This window comes from Pholis gunnellus (genome assembly GCF_910591455.1).
Source record: "Pholis gunnellus genome assembly, chromosome: 3".
Lineage (NCBI taxonomy): Eukaryota > Metazoa > Chordata > Actinopteri > Perciformes > Pholidae > Pholis > Pholis gunnellus.
In genome coordinates this window covers 1,572,863-1,593,298 of record NC_136529.1, presented here as the reverse complement: position 1 = coordinate 1,593,298, position 20,436 = coordinate 1,572,863, and the positions used below count along the sequence as shown (strand labels likewise).

The window sequence follows — 20,436 nt, the reverse complement described above, 5'->3', positions numbered from 1 at the left end:
AAACCAATGGACAGACCGAGAGGCTTAACCAGGAGCTAGAAGCCATGCTCCGATGTGTAACGGCGGCAAATACGTCCTCCTGGAGTCGTCGCCTGGCCTGGATAGAGTACGCACACAACAGCCATACCTCCACAGCAACGGGTCTCTCACGCTTTGAGGCCTCCATTGGCTACCAACCTCACCTTCTACCCAGCCAAGAGGCCAAGATTTCCGTCCCGTCTGTCCAGAGCAAGAGAGTCTGGAGAGAGACTCGTGCCGCCCTACTTCGGTCCTCCGAACAAAATAAGCGTCTGGCTGACTGCCGCCGCACACCTGCCCCCACCTATCTCCCCGGCCAACAGGTCTGGCTTTCCACCAGGGACATACCCGTATCCGGAGCTACTCCGCACATACTATCGCCTGCACCCCGATAAGCCTGGCGGTTCGCCGGGAGGCTCCCGTTGAGGGGGGGGGGGGGGGGGGGGGGGGTACTGTGAGGATTTATGTCTAACCCTGGTGTGTTTCTCAGTAGTGTTCTCCGAGTCCCGCCCACTGCCGCGCCTCTCTCCGTAGGCACAGATGTGCCTCATCTCCCGTGATCATCTCCAGCCGACATAAATACTCCGGTCATTCTCGTCCCAGCTGTCAGTCCGTCCGTTTACCTACCTGGTATTCCGACCCGTGAGTAGTCCGCCTTTCACCTTGTGAGTTTCCGGTTCTAACTACCCGTTTGTTTTCGACTTACCTGCCGTCCAGTGTCGAGCCTCGGGTCTCACCTGTGCGAAGAAGCCTTCCAGTTCGTTCCTCAGAGATCAGCTGTGAATTCTTGACGATCCTGTGTCGAGCCTCGGGTGTCACACAATCGATCCAGCCTGCCTGCCTGTCTGCCAGCCACGGACGCAGCGGAGCCACTTTCCGGCTTGGATGCGAGTGGATGCGTCTCCGCTTTGACGTGACTGTTTTGCTGCCGGTTTCGCCGCTTCGAGGGATAGCGGAGCTCTCTCCCGGATTCGGAGGAGAGAGAGAGAGAAGTGACTTCACGCACCTGTGGGTGCCTGTCTACTTCAGAACTTGGACTTTGTTGTTTCCTTTTTTTCCCGGCCTGTGAACAAAACCTGGTTTGAGAAAGAACTCTGCTGTCCTGTATCTGCATTTGGGTCCGTGAACACACCACACCATAACAGCTATGTGTGTGATGTAATTATTATTATGTATGTAGCTTATTGTAAATCACCACACTTTCCATGCTCTTCCCCTCACTTTGCATGTGAGACTTTCCTGAATTGAATGGTATATGAGAATAAACATTGCTCATGACGTACAGACTTCCCAGTTCTGGAGCTCCCTAACGGTGCCCTGGTCGGGTTTATTGTTACACATGTTTATTGATGCTGTTATTCTGTAATGTATGGTATTTGCTGTTTGATTTATTTACTTTCTTATTTTCTTTCCTATCCTTTCACATAGCTCACACGTACACTAAATATTCATTCCATTCTCCCATACTGGCTACATTATGTTAGTTGTATTCACTGTTGTCATACTCTTGTTGTTCTTTTAATGTATTGTCTAAAAAAGAAAAAGAAATAAAAAAACAACAACATAGACTTTGAATAATAGTTCCACAGGCGATCATCTGTCGGCCACATTAACAGGTGCCCTTTTTTTCAAATGTAACATAACTATTATGTGTCTGGGATTATACTAGGGTTGCCATAAATTGACATGTTTTGTTGTACTTTACAGAGAAATTATAAAGATGATGGGACTGAAGGGACCCTCGCCACAAAGGTCTCCAAAAGTTTAACAAATTAAAAGGAAAATATAAGCATCAGTGACTGTGACGTAATGCATCCATTTCCAGTGTTTTTAGTGTGTCTACACGCCTAATGGACTCATTTGTTGGGGGAAAACATGACCCTGGGGCTGACGTGGCCCCCAATGGTAGTGGCTCATTATCCTCTGGAACTGGGGCAGCTACTTGTGGCCAGGCATGTGAGGAAGAAAAGGATTCTGCACAGCCTGGAACAAGTAGATGAACCACAAAGGAGCTGGATGATAAGCCATCCATTTCTGCCACAAGGAGGGCCCTGAATGACTTTCAGGCTGCACAAGCACCACTAGAAACACCACTAGATTTTTAGATTTGTTTCAGGAGTTTATTTATTTTCTAAATATGTTGTGGTAAGGAGTTTTATTCATGTGTTTGATAGTTTTTTGCTCAGGATACTAATTTGTATAGTCAGACCATTTTCAAAATAGATTTTAAATTGTAGAAAAATGTCAAATCCCAGGTCAAATTACATAATTCAAAGGTCTCTTCGAACACTTCTTTTCAAGAGTAATGCTCCAACGACAGTATGGCATAACAGTTTGTCTTCATTTTTATTCACAGCATTTCATATACTGTATATTTATACACCGTATAATAAGTACATTTCTAATCACAAACTATAAAAGATGTGCTGTCCTAAATCGTAAAAATTAAAAAGCAGACTTTCCAAAACCAGTAAGCAGATGTTTGTAACCAACTGGAATAATGGCAACTTGTAAACAGAACAAAAAATACTTATTTTATATACTTTAGAACAGGGGTCATCAACATTTTTCAGGCCAAGGACCCCCAAACTGATAGAGAGATGGAGCAGTGACCCCCTACTATATATATTGTATAAAATTGGTTTATATATTAAACTGGGCCTAGTGCCATGTATAAACATACCTTGTTCTTGTGGATTCAATACTAAGCTTTTCAAATAATACACAGGTTCATATATCCATGTTTTTATTTTAACCTCTTCCCCCCTATTTTGGAGCAACAACGCATAAAATGACTCATCTGTGATAAAGATGAGTCCACCTACAGGTGGGAGATTGACCATTCGGTGACCTGGTGCAAACAAAACTACTTGGAGCTCAATGCTTTTAAGACAGTGGAGATGCTTATGGATTTCAGAAACAGCCCAGTCCCACCCGCCTCCATCACCCATTCCTTCTGATTCCATGGCACCATCACCCAGGACCTCAACTAGGAGCTGAACATCAGCTCCCTTACGAAGAATGCACAGCAGAGATTATACTTTCTGAAGTGCAGAAGCTGAAGTAGCTGAAGTAGCTAAACTTGTCAAAGTCAATCACTGTCCAACTTCACCTCCTCCATCACCATCTGGTACACTGCTGCTACTGCCAAGGACTAGGGCAGACTTAATATAATTTGCTCCTCTGAGAAAGTTGTTGGCAGCTATCTGCCATCCCTCCAGTACTACAAACCTTGTATCCCTCCAGGGTCCTGAAGCGAGCTGGAAAGATTATGGTCTACCCCTTACACCCCGGACACAAACCATTTGAAACGTGGGCCATCAACACCAAGACCTAACTACACAAAAACTGTTTTTTCACCGACTGCAGCTTGTCTAATCAATTTGGCTCGGGACCCCGGTCTCCAACTGATTAAGTTACTTAGTGAGTACTACCCATTTATTTCCTGACCACATATAGACACAGTGGATAAAAGGCAGAGGAAGTATATTTTCAGTGAATGTTAGCACTAAAATATATTTGGGTCAGAACTGCACTGAAGAATATTGCTGCAGTTGAAAGAAAAAAGGGAAAATTGCCATCTAGTGAATGTCAACCAGAGTGGCACTACAAAAAAATTATATTTACAGCAACGTTAATCTACTGCGTGTATGCATATTGTGAGGAATTAAAATTAGAAGTGTTTGTTAGTATGATTTATAGCACCAACTAGTGGTGGATAGTAAAATGTTAATTAGAAGCACGTGGAAATGCCACTTTGTGCTTGCCAAATGTTAGTGTTTACAGTATGTTCACTACAGAAGTGTTGAACCATAAAAGACAATAATTGAGTATATTAAATATGTATTAAACTGTAAAGGATAGTCAAGAGGGAAAGATAGGGATTTTGAGACGGGCATTACAGGGACCACTATGACCATGAGGAGACGAGCCGTGCAGTGACACAACACAGGAAGTGTCCAGCGAAGCAGGAACGCGCAGAAGGATCATCTGATCACACGCCAGTTGGTCACGTGAGGGCGGTCAGCTGAGGGTACCCAGGAGGAGGGGCCAGCTGGATTTGAGCCAATTGCAACACTTTGAGAAACTTTATGACTCTTTGAAGTATAAAGAAAGATGCAGAGGAGGAAATCGACCAGTTCGTCGCATCTTTACCTGGAGGTCATAAGCTTGCTGGTGGGGACGTCTTGAACTCTTTTCCGCAGATCATATTTCTATTGATAGTATAATTCACTTTGCAAATTGTTTAGCCTCAGTAAGATTAAATACCTTTTGATTGAAACCCAGTATTTGTAGATTTCTGAGCATCTCCGCTGAGAAAAGAAAATTCAGTGGAGCGCTCCGAGCAGCCTAGTCTCCTCGTGTGTAAACATTCAGGCCCCCACAATATGTTGAATGCTAGTAATATGTTTCTGACAGCTGCAAAAGAAAATTCCAGGCATTTCCTTGGCATATTATATACTGTATAATTTGTTCTATTATGTTCAACCGGTATTGTATTCTGTGCCTTGTGTCTTACCCTGTGCCTCTTGGTCATTGTCCATGACCTCAGCCTGAGTTATCCACTCCATATAGCCCTTGAGGTCCTCATCCAGCTGCTGAGTTTCCCTCAGCTTCTGAAACTCTCCTCGGGACTTGGCCTTCTCTCGCTCTTTTGTGAACTCACTAGTTGGAAACAAGACAAACAATATAAACTAAAGAGACAGAACACACTGAGCAGTGTGAAGAAATGACAGTCTTAAATGAACAGCTTAAAGAGTAAATCATGATTATGTAAAATAAATGAACTGAAGGGAAGTAGTTAGGTTTGGGGTATTCTTACCCACTGAGCACTCCCAGAACGAGGTTTAGCACGAAGAAGGAGCCAACCAGAATGAGTGTGGTAAAATAGATCCATGGCCATTCCATTCCTATAGCATCATTGACCTGTATGACAAAGCACACTTTTCTATCTTTATCAAAGAAAGTGTAACTTAAATTTGGTAATAACCAGCAATTAAAAGAAAACTGTTTTTGCAGTATGTCAATATTAGTTTAATCAGTGTGCATACATATAAGATCTGGGACATGTTTTGCCAAGCATACCACTCTGCTAGCCAATTACCATGGAAAGTCGAAAACTGCTTGTCATTATGATGTCATTAGTGTTAGCTCAGAAATGTGGAGTTGGTAAAACATGGGAATGCATCAGGCATTACAGAAAATACTATTGTGTTACCCTGTGGAAATGTAGAATCTAGCATCTTTGGAGCTTGACACATACTAGGCTACTAAAAGCAAGGATAACCTTTGCTGGATTAATTTTGACCATTCTTTTCTTTTTATTCGATTACAACTTTACGGACGAACAAGACTACTGCTTTGTCTCAATTCAGATAATTTCTGAGACTTCCATGTAGTACAGTAGGTGTGTCTCGATTCAGGGGCTGCATCCTTTGGAGGCTGTATTTGTAGACCGGTTACGTCACAGCGGCTGCGACTAGGCCGTCCCATTTCGCATGTTTTCGAAGACTCCTTCAAATGCAGCCGACGAATGCAGCCTTCTGCTCCCAGATTTGGAGGACACAACTGATATATCCTTCGCGGCCCAGCATATCCCGAGATGCATTGTGTGCCGATGGGATTTAACTCAATCGAATATCATCGATGCAAATGTTAAAACAAAATAAGCGACCTTATAACATCACGTGTGTTAAAATGATCGGTTAAGTTACGTGAGCTACGAACGAATGACGGCCTCTTCACCGGAGCCAAACATTCTGCAAGCGTTGCTTGGAAGTAAGCTATTGGTCCATTTGTAATATCTCTTTTTGATCATCCTGTACTTAAGGTTACAGTTACATTAGCTCTCATCCTATATACAAAGCCTTTACTAATAGGACAACCAGTAGAGAGTTGCTGTCAGACATGTAAGTTGTCACCTTTTTCTTTTATTTATTTAATTCAATTGAAAATTAAAGCTGCAAGCAGCGATGTACGGGCCCTCGCATCCTCCCGCACGTCGGGGGTACTGGTGGGAAGCCGGCAGAAGCGGCCATAAATATCTGCGACCATCAGACAGCGAGCCCACAAGGTAGACGTATTTGTAATGCTTGGACTGTGTGACACTGGAAATTATGTAGTGCAAATATTTCACCAGTTCCTGTATCCACTATGTGGCGCTAGAGAACACGCGCAAACATGCATTATGTTGCTCTATATCAAGTATAGACCACATCGTGTAAATCCAATTCAGTGTGTCACATAACGCTGTCTTCCTGTTGCCAGTAGGTGGCACTATGACTTTAAGTGGAAATTGGCTCATAGACATCCTCAGGCCATGACTATTATCAAGTATGGCAAGTGTGGAACAGATTTGAACAAGTCCAGTGGAGTTACATCAGCTTGTTGTTTAACGGCGAATCACTTAAAATGGCCGCCATGCCACGGCTTCGCCATTCCATCAAACGTAAAGCTTTGAGTAACTTGTAATTGCAAAGTTCTTTAGATTGTACTGACCAAATTTGAAGTGGATCTGACAAAGTCCCTAGGAGGAGTTCGTTAAAGTATAGCGACAAGAAAGCATGGGAAAATTCACACAAAAATCAAAATGGCCGACTTTCCGTTAATTTTAGAGCATGGTCGCAAGACATTTTTTTTTAAGTCTTCATATGATACACGTGCCTACCAAATTGCATACATGTAGGTCAAACGTAGCGCTGGGGCTGCGTTTTTGAATATTTGTAGGGGGCGCTATCGAGGCAATTTGAAAGTGTCAAGCCAAAAAGCCATATGAAATATTTATTTCCATCACCTATGACACCTGTGCAAAGTTCCAAGGCTTGTTGAGCATCGTAAGCCACAGAAAAATAAGCTTAATTTTTCATGGCGAATGACGCGTTGCCACGGCAACAGCGTTTAACGACAACTCACAATATTCATGATGAAGCATCATCATTGTCTTACAAATTACCTTACCATATTTGAGAGTAATCTGGGCAACTTCTTAGTCGAAGTACATCAAAGTATAAAACTTGTCATTTCCTTGTGCCAGTAGGTGGCGCTATGACTTTGTGAAAATGTTGGCATGGAGATGTGTTCAAGCCTGGACCAGCATCATGCAAAACAAGTTTGGGGCAGATTGAATAAAGTACCTTGTAGTTACAACAACTTCCTCTTTCATGGCGAACCAGCCAGCTATACAAAAAGTGTAATTTGAATGTTTAGATGCCCATGCCCCATAGTCTCTTTACTGTTATTAAGACCAAATAGTCATTTAAATTCTGGATGGGAAACTGAAATATTCAATTCCAATAAGATGTGTCTTCGCTGTATTTTATTGAAATTCTATAGGCTATATGATATTGCAAGAATATAACCATTTTACTAAAGATCTTCAGCAAACTTGAATGGAAAAGGTCATAATTGCTGACTGGAGAAGTAACTTTGAGATGATTCTGCTCCAAAAAAGGCTCTCTGAATATGCAGCCTGTGTCACCAGGGAGACTTATTGAGAAATCAGATTGCATTTGGTTTATATATTATTTTTATATTTTTCAATAAATGTTTTATGTAATTCAAACTTGTCATTCAATAAGAAGTTCTTCAGAAACGTTCTTTGAGTGTGAACCAGTTTTCTTTAGACTGGACTATTAACTTACCCAGTAGAGGACATCAGTCCACCCCTGTGTGGTGATACACTGGTAGACAGTCAGCATGGAGAAGCCTAGGTTGTCAAAGTGGGTGATTCCATGGTTTGGGCCTGGCCAGCCAGTTCGACACTCTGTACCATTGATGGTACAACGACGACCATTCCCCGCTTGGGCACATGGAGCTGGCTTTTCATTCTCCACTGTAGCAATAATATCTGAAGGCCAGAGGAGGGTAATGTTAAAGGTTAGGTTGAACCTGTCTCCCTTTTTCTCCACCAATGCCAAATTCCACATTTGTCAATATAGAGTACAAATCTCACATAGGTGCTCTTTATTGCTCAAATGAAAATGTATGAAGGCAGGAAATATGAAGCTTACTTCTTAACCATGAGAACGGATGTTTATACACATTAATCTTTTCACATTTTCTACTATATGGTTCTGTGTCCTGAGGGCAAACAAACACTCAGTTTAACTTGTCTAATACATTTAACACACATAGTTCCTCATATGGTATTAATGGTTACGAATACAGACCTCTCAAACAACACCCTATATTGGATTAGTAAACCAACCAAACCTAAACTGACTTCTTTAACTGTTCTTGCTACAAATCAATCATCAATAAGATTACAAATTCTAGAATAAGTTAAGAAAAAAAGAAAAAGAAAAGAATATGTATATATATATATACCTGTCACTACTACTTTTACTTTCCATTTTATTCTTAGTATTTTAGTTCATTACAAGAGGAAAATATTTAACTTTTAACTTTACTGCATTTATTTGAAAATAATAGTATTCAGGCTACTTTGCAAATTCTTAATATAAAATATAGAAATATATGTGTGAATATAGGCTTACAGTAAATATTTCATTTTAAAATGGGCCTTTCTGCATTATGAGTATACTTTTAAGTTTTATTTATGTAAGTAACATTTTGAATGCAGGGATTTTACTTGTAACAGAATTTTTACATTTTGCTCTAGAAAACAACTAAAACGATAAAACACAAAGGTGGTATGAATATGAATGAAAGTCAAGAGTGATAAACGTGAAGGGGTCCGTGTTCAAGACTGTTTGATTGGGTTTCCGAGTCGCAGTGGGAACAGAGTGCTCCGTCACTCCCTGCAGGGAGAGAGGGCGAGCACTAACGGCCCCGGGAAGCAGCACAATCCGTGCTAGCATTGCTCTAAAGCTGACACGGTCGGAGCTGCTGCAGAGGAAATGCACACGGAGAGAGCCAGACTGTTGAGAATTGTAAAATATTTTTGGTTCATTCGGTCCATAAAGTAGACTTTGACTGCCCGCTACAGTCTAGGTTAATGGGAAACATTGTAAATGTACATATATGTACAGCTGTATTTATATTTATTTTTATGTATGACAGCAACTGACATTACTGACCGCCAGAGGCAGTGCTTAACACTGGATATCTTCTGTCTCGTGCCTGCGCAGGTCGAGTATTTATATCAACAAAGTCACCTGTGACCTCGGATGACCCCCGTCATCTATAAGTTCCTGTGTCATCCTGAGATCAGTCCTTTTTCATCTTCTCGCTATGCAGGCTAGCTACCATGGTAGCATAAGCTTAAACAAAGATGTGTCTACAATTAAGACATTGGAGCTTGTCGCCGTAGCCTTGTGACCACCGGTCGGAGTTGGGATCTCTCGCCCTCCAAAGGCTGCGACAAGCTGTCCCTCTTAGGAGGGAGTGGCCCGGACTGGTGGACGCCCCTATCATCGGTCATCACCAGTCTGATAAGGGCCACCGAAGTCGTGTAGACAGCAATTGATGAGATCGATTAACATTGTTTTCTATAACAGTTGTTCGTTTTCCACGGTTGGCAGAGCGCTTCCACTCTAGCTAATCGAGTGGCGTGCTAACGAGAGCGTAGAATATACGCTGTCGGCCCGCCCTTCACAGATACGGCTATCACAGTTAGCAGTGTCCTCGCTGAGGCTAACTTGATGAGATGCTAGTTCGACTAGATCAACATTAGCATTGTGTCCACTGATTTTGTAACATTACGGCTATCACAGTTAGCGTGTGGTTCCGCTCAGGCTAACTTGATGAGATGCTCGTTCTACTAGATCGACATTAGCATTGTGTACACTGATTTTGTAACATTACAGCTATCACAATTAGCGAGTGGTTCCGCTCAGGCTAACTTGATGAGAGACTAGTTTGACTAGATCAACATTGACATTGTGTCCATTGAGATTTAATTTGACATCTGACAGTTTTCACAGTTAGCAGTGTCTACGCTCAGGCTAACTTGGTGAGATGCTAGCTAGACCAAGCTGGTACTGGGACTGTGTCCATTGACTTTGTAACCTTACGGCTGTCACAGTTAACAGAGCGTCCTCGCTCGGGCTAACTCAGTGGGAAGCTAGCTAGACAAAGCTGATACTGGGACTTTGTCCATCGATTTTGTAGCATTACGACTATCACAGTTAGAGTGTCCTCACTTAGGCCAACTTGGTAAGATGCTAGTTATACTAAATCAACATTAATGTTGTGTCCATTGATGCTTTTTACGCATTACGGATGTCGCAGTTTGCAGTGTCCTCACTCAGGCTAACTGGTGGGACACTAACTAGACTAAGCTAATACTGGGATTGTGTCCATTGATTTTGTAACATTATGGCTATCACAGTTAGCTGAGTGTCCTCGCTCAGGCTAACTGGTGGGACACCACTAGTTATAGCGACTGTCCTAGTGAAGAGAGTGCCCTCGCTCCCCTCTCACTGTAAGGACTGTTTTTTGGTGGCGGAGTGCTCTCGCTCAGGCTAACTGATGGGTCACCAATATCTGCAGCAAATATCCTAGTGAAGAGAGTGTCCTCGCTCCCCTCTTACTGCTAGGCTGGCCGAAATGGAACACCTAATGCGTGAGGTCTACCTTCCCCTGTCAGGGCAGCTGAATCCAGCCCAACCTACCCTGATCATTTGCATGGCGCTGGCACGCCTGCAGTGGGATACACAGCAGCCGGAACTTCCGCCTGTGTGCCCCGTGCCTGCTGTACTGAGTTTCTACAGTCCCTCCTAGATAAGGGCCGGTCTCCCTCTACCCTTGGAGTATACGTGGCTGCTATTTCGGGGCAGCATACTAAGGTCGACAATGACACAGGAGAGCCACAGATTGGCGTCCCTTTTCCTAAAGAGGGGCTCTATGATTGCATCCCCCAAACATCTGAATTGTAAGTCGCTTTGGATAAAAGCGTCAGCTAAATGACTGTAATGTAATGCAATATCCAGTGTTAAGCACTGCCGCTGGTGGTCGTCCAGGATTCATAGAACCGTAGTAACTTTCGAACTTATGGCCCAGTAAAATCCTACCACTGACTTCATATCTTTGAGTAAGCGTTTTAGGAAATCTATTTTAAAATAATACTCACTTGCACATACCTGCATGTGATCGTTCCACATGTCCTTACTGACTGTGAAAAGATCCCTTTAAAAAGTAATTTAATTGTATAGATGGGAGTAGAAACCCACATGAAAAAGGACTGTGGATTTTGTCCCCCATCACTTACATTGAAATTGATTTTAGAAGGGATCTTATTGCATCCAGTATGGCGAAGAAGAACAATTACAGCCACCAATAAGTCTTTGAATGTAGGCCTACGTACGGGCATTTCAGTTTAACATAAAAATGAAGCTCTTGTGAGGCACATGTTGGAAGTAATGAATTAGTATCAGACATGTCTTTCAACATTAACATTACCCTTCAGCAGCAAAGAGCAGACACAAACATAACAGAGAAGACAACGGGCTTCTGGTAAAACAACACTATTTGAGTAACAAAATGGCTGACTTAAATTGGTGATACGTAACGTAATGTTGCCATTGTATGCTACGACAGCAAAGACTCCACATGTCAGAATGACATTTATTCTGACTTTATCTTGCCAATATATGTTAAATAAGGTTAGTATTGGCCTCAATCTAGCAATCAGATTGGTGCATTAAATATGGTATTATTGTTTGTATTACAGCCATATATAACCCTGTTGTGCTGCATGCTCTACCTGTGCCTGTGTAGTAGCAGGTCTTGTGCATTTTGCACTTGAAGAGCTCCAATCCCATAATGGAGTAAATGGTGACCATGAAAAGGACCAGTAGGGTGATGTGAAAAAGAGGCAGCATTGACTTCAGGATGGAGTTCATCACCACTTGGAGGCCTTAGGGGGACAGCAGGACAACAAATCAATATTCCTTAATTATTCTCTCCAAGCAAGCAATCATTCATCTACATTTAATAACTGTGAGTGAAATTAGTGCCACACGTCTGTAGAACATTGACAGAAACCTTTATTTCTAATAGTAATATAAATTCTAACACTAAGAATAAAATAAAAAAGATGGTACAATTATGTTAGGCTTGATGAAATGATATCATTTCAGTGGTTCAAAGTATCTGATTCAGGAGCAGACCAGTTACTCACTGGGGACTCCAGAGACCAGTCTGAGTGGTCGCAGGACTCTGAATGCCCGCAGAGCTTTCATGTCAAAGCCACCACCTTTTTCTCCCACTGGAGCCTCCACTCCACTGATGTGGTTAAAGGCATCCACAACCACAGTGAACAAGCTAGAGGGATAAAAATAGAAATATCAGATGATTGTTTAGAACGTTCAAAGTGGGCATCCTTCCTGATTATGTTCATTAAATGGTGTTTCTCCTGGTGCATCCATGTTTCCTCACTCACATCTTTTCCTCTAATCTATGTCCTACCTGCTGAAGATGTGAGTGAGTGATGTAGGAAAAGAGGCAAGGAATGGGGAAAACGTGTTTTTAGTAAAATGACATGTTCTTTTCTCTCAGGTGTAATCTGAAGGGACATCAGTTTGTGATGAGTGTGGCACAACTGGATCAGCTGTCAGTCTTTCACAGCTTAAAGTGTCCATGCTGAGTATTTGTATTTGCACAGAGTGATGAAGTTTACAGTTACCACAGCCGGTGCTCTAGTTTTTTTCCATGATTTATGTCCTCTCACATGGCAAACACAACATAAAATATCCTAAGTGTGCTTCCCCTTAAGATGAGTTGTTTTAAAAGCATCTATCTATTTGTTACTACTGGCAGCAACAGGGTTATCAATTTCATTTATTAATTATTTGCACGTGCATTAATTTATACTCTGTTTATACATTTATTATCTAACTATCCAGATTATGATTTGAATAATGTGTAGAAATAATTCAATAGCCAATTTGTTTTTGTAGGAAAGAGAAAATAATCTAAATATATCTTTAGAGCATAGTTTCTACTTGACACAGAGAACGTTAACCCTCCAGCTGTGTTCAGGTTTTCTCTCTGAACAATGTAGTTCATGTTATGTTATTGTCATAAGGTTCCATGACTTTGTCCAAAAGGCATTTGAACACACACAATTCATTGAGACAATTTATGTCTCGCTATTTTGTGCCACTATTAAAAATATTTAAAGTGTTTTAAAACAAATGTCCTTGTTAAATGTTGACACAAAGTAGTCTATGATAAATAGCACAATAGGTTTCATCTGAGTATTTGTTATAGTCAAAATAATCCAATATGTTGTGCTTTTTTCAGGTCAATGAAGCCTACAGGCTTGTTGGTACTGGGAAATGTTTTGTGAGCGTGAACGAGTTTATCTTTAATTTAGATACACATGGTCTAAGGAGTGTTGAATTAGAAACCAGGGTGCTTTCATTTATTGATAGTGGTGAAATACTTGTCTTAAGCTGAGTGGTGAAAAACCACCACCACCCAAGCCATGCTGGCAGAGTGAGGGATGCTCTACTGCACAGCCCGGCAAAGTAAACAAAACCGTATCTTGATTATGCGAGAAAAAGCAGTACGAGTCTGTTGCTCTTCATAACTGGCTGTTTGTTATTTTTATTTATTTTTTCAAACTGAACTGCTTACCAATTAGTGACAAATATGTTCATATATTTTGGTGTACACCTGCTTTTACTGTTGAATAGCATCGCCCACTTAGTGATAAGCATACTACAGCCTCGCTGGTTTCCGGTGGAAAGCGTTAAGAAGCAGGAACAGGAAATGTTTGGTTTCCTGCAGTAACTTACGGAGTGTAGTGCAATGAAACTAAACTCCAACTGATTAAATTAGCAGAGCATACCAAGACCTCAATGGTGCAGCTCGCTGCAACTCTGTCCTGTTGTGAGGACTCAGTGGAAACACACGTATTCACAACTTGGTGCAGCGAAATGAATGTGGACCGACCAGGCTCACGGTAAAGCAGCGTTAGACCAAATGCTACACACACAATACACAAACCTCTTATCTTAGGTTTATCTGAGAGATGCAGCTGAAAAGGTTCAATCATCATCAGAACAGGTAAAACAGGACCACTTGCAAGGGTAGTATGGACCAGGGTCAAGCATCAAACCCACGTCCCTCTTGGAATGACACAAACACTATCACTACCTTTTCACCACTATTTTGCAAAGCAATGACACAACATAAACAGCATATAGTAATGTGGCCATTCAGAACATAACATTACAAACACAATGCCCTCAACGGGGACTTATCAACTTACCCAACAGATACACAAACAAAGTCCAGAATGTTCCAGCAGTTTCTTAAGTATGCATCTGTATGGAATAGAAATCCATAGGCAACGATCTTCAGGAAACATTCTATCGAGAAGATGATGAGGAAGATGTACTCCAGGCTTTCCTGTAAAACAACCACAATGGCTTTTGTTCGAATTTGTGTTACTTGTAGTCTCAAATAACTTTTTTGAGTACATTGGTTGCTTATATTTACTGACAGCATTCTGACATATTTGTAATTTTTTTTACATATTATAAGTTCTGTGTTGATGAGTCGTCAGTGTCAAGGTGTTGTTTTCACGCAGGGCTTACACTGTAGGTTGAGTAGTGACGTCACTGCCCCTGCTCATGTTTCTTTATGAGAGTTTATCAACTTCTGTCTATTCATGTCACTTACAAACTCACACACCACTGGAAGGCTTTATGGCCTCTCCCATTTCAGCAAAGGTATTCAGTGAATGTCTATTTTAAAGGCGCAGCACACACACAGTGCCCTTCAGGAGTGTTAAACTGATACATAGGCCTAGTATTGTCCGTGTATCATTGTCCTTGGGTATAATCAAATAAAATTTATTTAAATTAGCTAATTAATCATTGTAATGCAAAATGATCGTTCATAGTAGTTCATTATCTTCTTGGTGGATCATTCGTTGTTTTGTAGAAATTCTGATGTCAAGTTATAATCTCAGTGGGCACTTTATTGGGTACATCTGTACAACCTAATGTAGTCCAATACAACAGATCTATCTTCACCAGGTTTACAATGTTCAGTTTTTGTTGGAAATGTGTAACTTCAACCAAAAGGCCCAAACACAATAAGTAATGTATAATCCCTTATTTTTGAATCAATCATTACATATTGCAGTGGTTACGAAATTCGGGAACTGCAATTCTTTCAAAAAATAAAATGTAATAATACTGTGCATTATGTAATAACCAACCAATATTGATGTCTTCGTCCATACGTGATATATATATATATATATATATATGTATACAGTATATATATATATATTTTATATTATTATTTTATTGACAGGTTATATTTTTAATAATTAGGCATCATTCAACTTCCCAAATATTGAATGAGACCCATATGAACTGTGGTGCCTGCATTGACGTTATACAGTATTTTAGTTAAATCTTAGTCTATAGCCACAGAAAAGCAGTACCAAGATAAGATTTTCATGGCAAAATGTAGGGACTTTGTTTTTGTGTATTATAATGTAAAATGAGATTACAAACATTATGTAATGCAGCTTGAATGCTATTTTAATAAAAGTAGCCTGATGCTGTGGTCACACCAAATGCAAAGCAAATATTTTGCATGACGAGATTAAATACAAAGTCAATGCAAAGCAGCGAAATGGACACGAGTGGACAAAAAAAATAATTAATAAAAATCAAATGCGCAGTTCATTCGCGTAGTTGAAATATTTAAACTCGAGCAACAAATAATGTGATGCTGTGCAGCCTATCAGCTTTGAGATTTTCCTCCTGTCATCATTGACGTCCTGACGTTCTTGAATCAGAAATGGAGGAAAAAAATATTGTAGCCGTATGTGGACACCCAGATCTCTACGATACCTCATATTTATACAGAGACCAGAAGAAACTATGTGTATAAAATGTATGTGTATAAACCACATTGTAAAACAATAACGCTGCCGCCGTATTTACGCCTATATGATGTTATTTTGAGTGTTGATGGAGCAGCTACAAAATTAGCAAAGCAACCAAACTTTGCGTTTGGTGAGAACACAGCATAAGGCATAGAATAAAAGTGTACAATCATGGTGGGCTAAAATATTGTATGATATGAAAAACATTCACATTTGGAACAGGAGATACAAATGTTATTCAAAACTCGCTAGGTAATCTTAAATTGGAATTTATTTGAAATGTTCAATTTATGAAATATGGGGCCCTGAAAATTACTCAAAACTGTACAGTAAATGGGTGATCCTTCACTGGATTTCAATTTAAAGTTTCTCATAATGTCTTAAGGATTTGTTTTGTATCAGTTCAACTATGAGGAATTTATAAATTATATAATTTGAGCAAACTTTCCTGAAATGTTCTCAAAAATTGTACAGTAAAATCACATGAAATTGAATATGGACATAGTCTAGGTCAGGGGTGGCCAACCAGTCAGAGACCAAGAGCCACATTTTTTACTGTGTTACCGCAAAGAGCCACATCATACACATGGGCACACATGAACATCACCCTATCCCTTCCTCACACACACACATACCTTTGCTCAGCCAGATTTATTGTAAATGTCACACACCAATATGATAATGACAGAAATTGACTCCTAAGACCACAGGCCAGTCATTTTCAACAATGAACATTGTGTACACCAGGGGTCCCCAAACTACGGCCCGCGGGCCGGATGCGGCCCGCCTCCACATTTGGTCCGGCCCCCTGAACAATACCAGAGACGCATTATGTTTTTTTTTCAGTCTGCACAATTAATCGAATTTTAATCAGCCAACCACCAGGGGGCGAACGAGATGAGAGCTGTCATGCGCGCACCCTGTAGAAGTAGAAGAGTAGAAGAAGTAGAAGAGACGGGAGCTTGTATCGCGCACGGCGGTGTTCCGCCCCGATCCGCGTGCACGATGCAACGGTCGCTCACCTGCGAGTGGCACGCGAGTAGCACCCCCCCCCCCCCCGCGCACGACAACAGTCGCTCACCTGCGAGTAGCACCCCCCCCCCCCATGATCGGGCCCTAGGTCAAACGATATGTTCAGTGATGTGGCCCTCACAGGAAAAAGTTTGGGGACCCCTGGTGTACACTGTCTCACACAGACAAACTCTCAGTTCAACTAAGTCCACAAACAAAAATATAATAATTTACAATAGTGTTTTTCTTTTACTATGCATGTTACTTAGTGGGACTTCTGGCATTCCTTGCCTTGAACAATCCTCTTCAAATCTGGCTTGTATTCCGTTGTTGCCACTCGAAGCAATTCTTTCACATGGGTGTCAGTCAGAACAGATCGATGCTTTGATTTCACGTGTTTCAGGGTAGAAAACACAGACTCGCAGACGTATGTTGACCCAAACATTGACAGTATCTTAAGCGCAGCCCGTTTGACATTGGGGTATTTTTTCATTGGCACACTTTTCCAGAACTCAATGGTCCCGTCCCTTAAAGCAGGTTTGAGTTGGTCCTCCTCACAAAGATCGATCATTTCCAACTCAGCCGCATCCTCATCTGTGACTAGCGGGGCTTTCAAACAGTCCGTCTCGGCGTTAAATGGGTCGACGAGGAACGTAATCTGTGGCCGCACATGCGCGTTTGACGAAAATACCGTATTTAACTCAAGCGAAGCGAACACGAACATTAAAAAAACACAAATACAAACTTCGATATGAACGTAAGAGCCGCATGAAACCGGGCAAAGAGCCGCATGCGGCTCGCGAGCCGCGGGTTGGCCACCCCTGGTCTAGGTCATCCTGAACAGGATCCCAGTGGAATTTGTTATCCCATGCAAAGAGTGGACCCCAACCGGGAAGTGTAAGCATATTTCTGGTTCATTATGATACTGTGGTGGGCCTACCTAGAGTGTATGTAATTACTGGGAAACACTGGATTAGTCATGAAAAAGAGAACCCTGCGAGCTTCTTTTTGTGTCAATCAGCAATAAAGTTGTAGCATGATGTGTTGACAGGTTGTATCTAGTCGGCGCTCTCCTCTCTTCTTTCAATTTCCACGGTGCAGCTACTCCTCTTGTCTGTCTAGGCAGCAGTGTAGTAGCCTAGTAACCTACCTGCTGCGCACTGAGCTTGCATTTTGTGATTTTAAGCCTGGTATTTCTGGGCTGCATAGACATATAGGGCTATGTTAAATATAGACGCCACATTGTCTTCTTCGCCACTAGTAGTCTTTCAAGAGAGGAGTGTATGATAGCGTTGTGATGTGTCAAGCAGCAATTATAGCTCAACTATAACTTCTCAAAACTTTCTTTCTTCTCCGTGTAGATCATAAATCATTGAATAGAAAACAGACTCATTGACATTGGTGGAGAAATTTTAAAGTTATAGTGCTTGTTACCCAGAAAGATTATAGCTCCCCTGTTTGTTGCTAGTCATGCCCAGTCCCCTACATTGTTTGTGTGCGCGCTGATCTGCCTGGAACACTACCAGCCAAATTTGATAAAATGTACTGAATTGTATTACTACTGCAAAGTTACACCTCAAATTGTTCTGTAAATGTTGACATATCTCTTATGGTCACTATTTTTGGGAATGCTGAGCTCCTGAAAAACTCCAGAGCAAGTGTTTCTATGACAACCAGTAACTGCGAGTTGTTGTGTCTTAAGCTGAGACTCAACTGCATTAAACAGTTACCAATATGGTAAATTGTATGTATTGATCTTTTCTTCTATTTTGATTGTTTGCAAACGTGACAGAAAACTGTAAATGTTGCAATGTATTAAAACCTTATAAAAAACCTTATATGGCCTGTCCTCAATGCACCCCAGGGTACCAACTTTGAGAACCACTGGCCTAAACCACCATCAGTATCTGCAGTATATTATAAAAACAAACACAAGCATGCTGACGTACCAAGTTGCTGTTGGTGTTGTTGCTGTCTTCCTCAGGCATGGGCAAGTACACAGCCAGGGCCACACAGTTGGCAAAGATGGCCAGTAGGATGATGATTTCAAAAGGTCTGAAAGTGATTTATAGGAAGCTTCCAGGCAAATCACCATAGCTCACATATAGATTTTCCCACATTACACAAATTAAATAACAAGCACCTTGACACACACTCACACATACACCTACAGCTGTGCTACTACTAGAACTGCAAACATATACCATTTAATGACTACTAAAAGTAAATATGGTGTAAGGTAGCTACAATCACATCAAATGTCATTGTAAAATGTAATGTATAGGGACATTTTACTACAGCAGGATACTTCCACTCCACAATACTGATGCATGCCTTGCGGAAGGGATTCCTGAGTGTCAAGAAGAGGAGAGAACGTGCAGGCCTCGGGTTGCCTCCTGTAGACATCAGCTTCTTTAGCTTCTCCTTTTGTTTTCTCTTCAGAGTTTCTTCATCCATGATGTAGGATGACAATGGAGGATTGCTGCTGTCTGCCATTGTGGCTACAAGAGATTTGCACCAAGTTTACTTTGATTTGGATGTGGTATTCCAAGAGGTCCTTTTTTTAAATGCAGTAGTGCTGTTGGCTAGTTCTGTCCACTCATTCGTAACCCTTCTCAACTTGTCTCAATCATCTCTGTCACACTCTGTCTTTGATGGTTTGACTGAGCTCCCCCTCTTTCTCTGTCTATATCTGTGGAATGGCAGCTGTCCCCTCTACTTGTGGGGGATTGGTTTACTGAGCAGCTGTGTGGTCAAGAGAATAAATATAGACAATGCGCATGGGTGTTGTAGCATGGGGTGACAAAAGAGGACATTTGCACAGATATAATCTGACTATAGGATATTTTTTAATAAATTATAAATTGGACAACATGGTACTGCAACTAAGAAATCCCTTTTGGCACAAAATGTATTTCCACCACAGAGTTAATGGTGTCCGTCTGTCAGATTTTATGAAGTTGTAAAGATGATACGATTTCATAACCTTTCTGAAGGATCTCACCTAGATATATGAAATTTTGAAGGCAGATGGAACTTGGAGACTCTCTATAAAAGCCTCATGGAGGTATACCGTAAACCCAACAGGGAGGCAGCCATTTTGAATTTAATTTGCTGTTTGCAGGCATTTCTTGACATTTCCAGGCACTGTACTTTAACAAACTCCTGCTAGAGATTTCACCAGATTGACTTTAAATTTGGTCAGCACAATCCTAAAACCTTTGCAATGCTAAATTGAAAACGCTTTCGAGTTTTGGTGGAACCTTGTTTAGGGGCAGTGAAAAAGCGCCTTTCACCATGAAACAGGAAGTTGTGATGACGTGCTACGGTAAGCATATTTTTTCACATCCTGTTGCCAGCGTATCTGTTGTCCGATCAGCGTACCTTCGCAGCTCCAGCTAAACTAAGATAATTGTGTGATATTCTTCAGTACAAGCGGCTAATTTGCTGCTGTAAATTTAAACACCCATAGCTCTCTCCATTTTTTAGCGACTTCTCGCTCAATCCAACAGTTGTTTTCACGTTGTTCAGTTCTGCTAACGTTAGCTACCATATTTCAGTTTAGCAGCTAGCAATGGCTCCCATCTCTA

At 41.3% G+C, this 20,436-nt stretch overlaps 1 protein-coding gene across 1 annotated transcript in view; it reads right to left on the bottom strand.

The window, feature by feature from the left end:
* LOC306714835 (dihydropyridine-sensitive L-type skeletal muscle calcium channel subunit alpha-1-like) overlaps positions 1-19,456 on the bottom strand; it is a 138,967-nt gene extending 119,511 nt beyond the window's left edge. Inside the window, exons 1-8 of the mRNA XM_079184982.1 lie at positions 19,155-19,456; positions 18,796-18,901; positions 14,198-14,337; positions 12,101-12,243; positions 11,684-11,836; positions 7,659-7,864; positions 4,841-4,944; positions 4,538-4,683 (exon numbers count right to left, since the gene is read on the bottom strand). Of these exons, the coding sequence (XP_079041108.1) occupies positions 4,538-4,683; positions 4,841-4,944; positions 7,659-7,864; positions 11,684-11,836; positions 12,101-12,243; positions 14,198-14,337; positions 18,796-18,901; positions 19,155-19,342 (1,186 nt within the window). The 5' untranslated portion in view covers positions 19,343-19,456. The remainder of the gene's footprint in view (positions 1-4,537; positions 4,684-4,840; positions 4,945-7,658; positions 7,865-11,683; positions 11,837-12,100; positions 12,244-14,197; positions 14,338-18,795; positions 18,902-19,154) is intronic.
* Between the last annotated feature and the right edge of the window lie 980 nt (positions 19,457-20,436).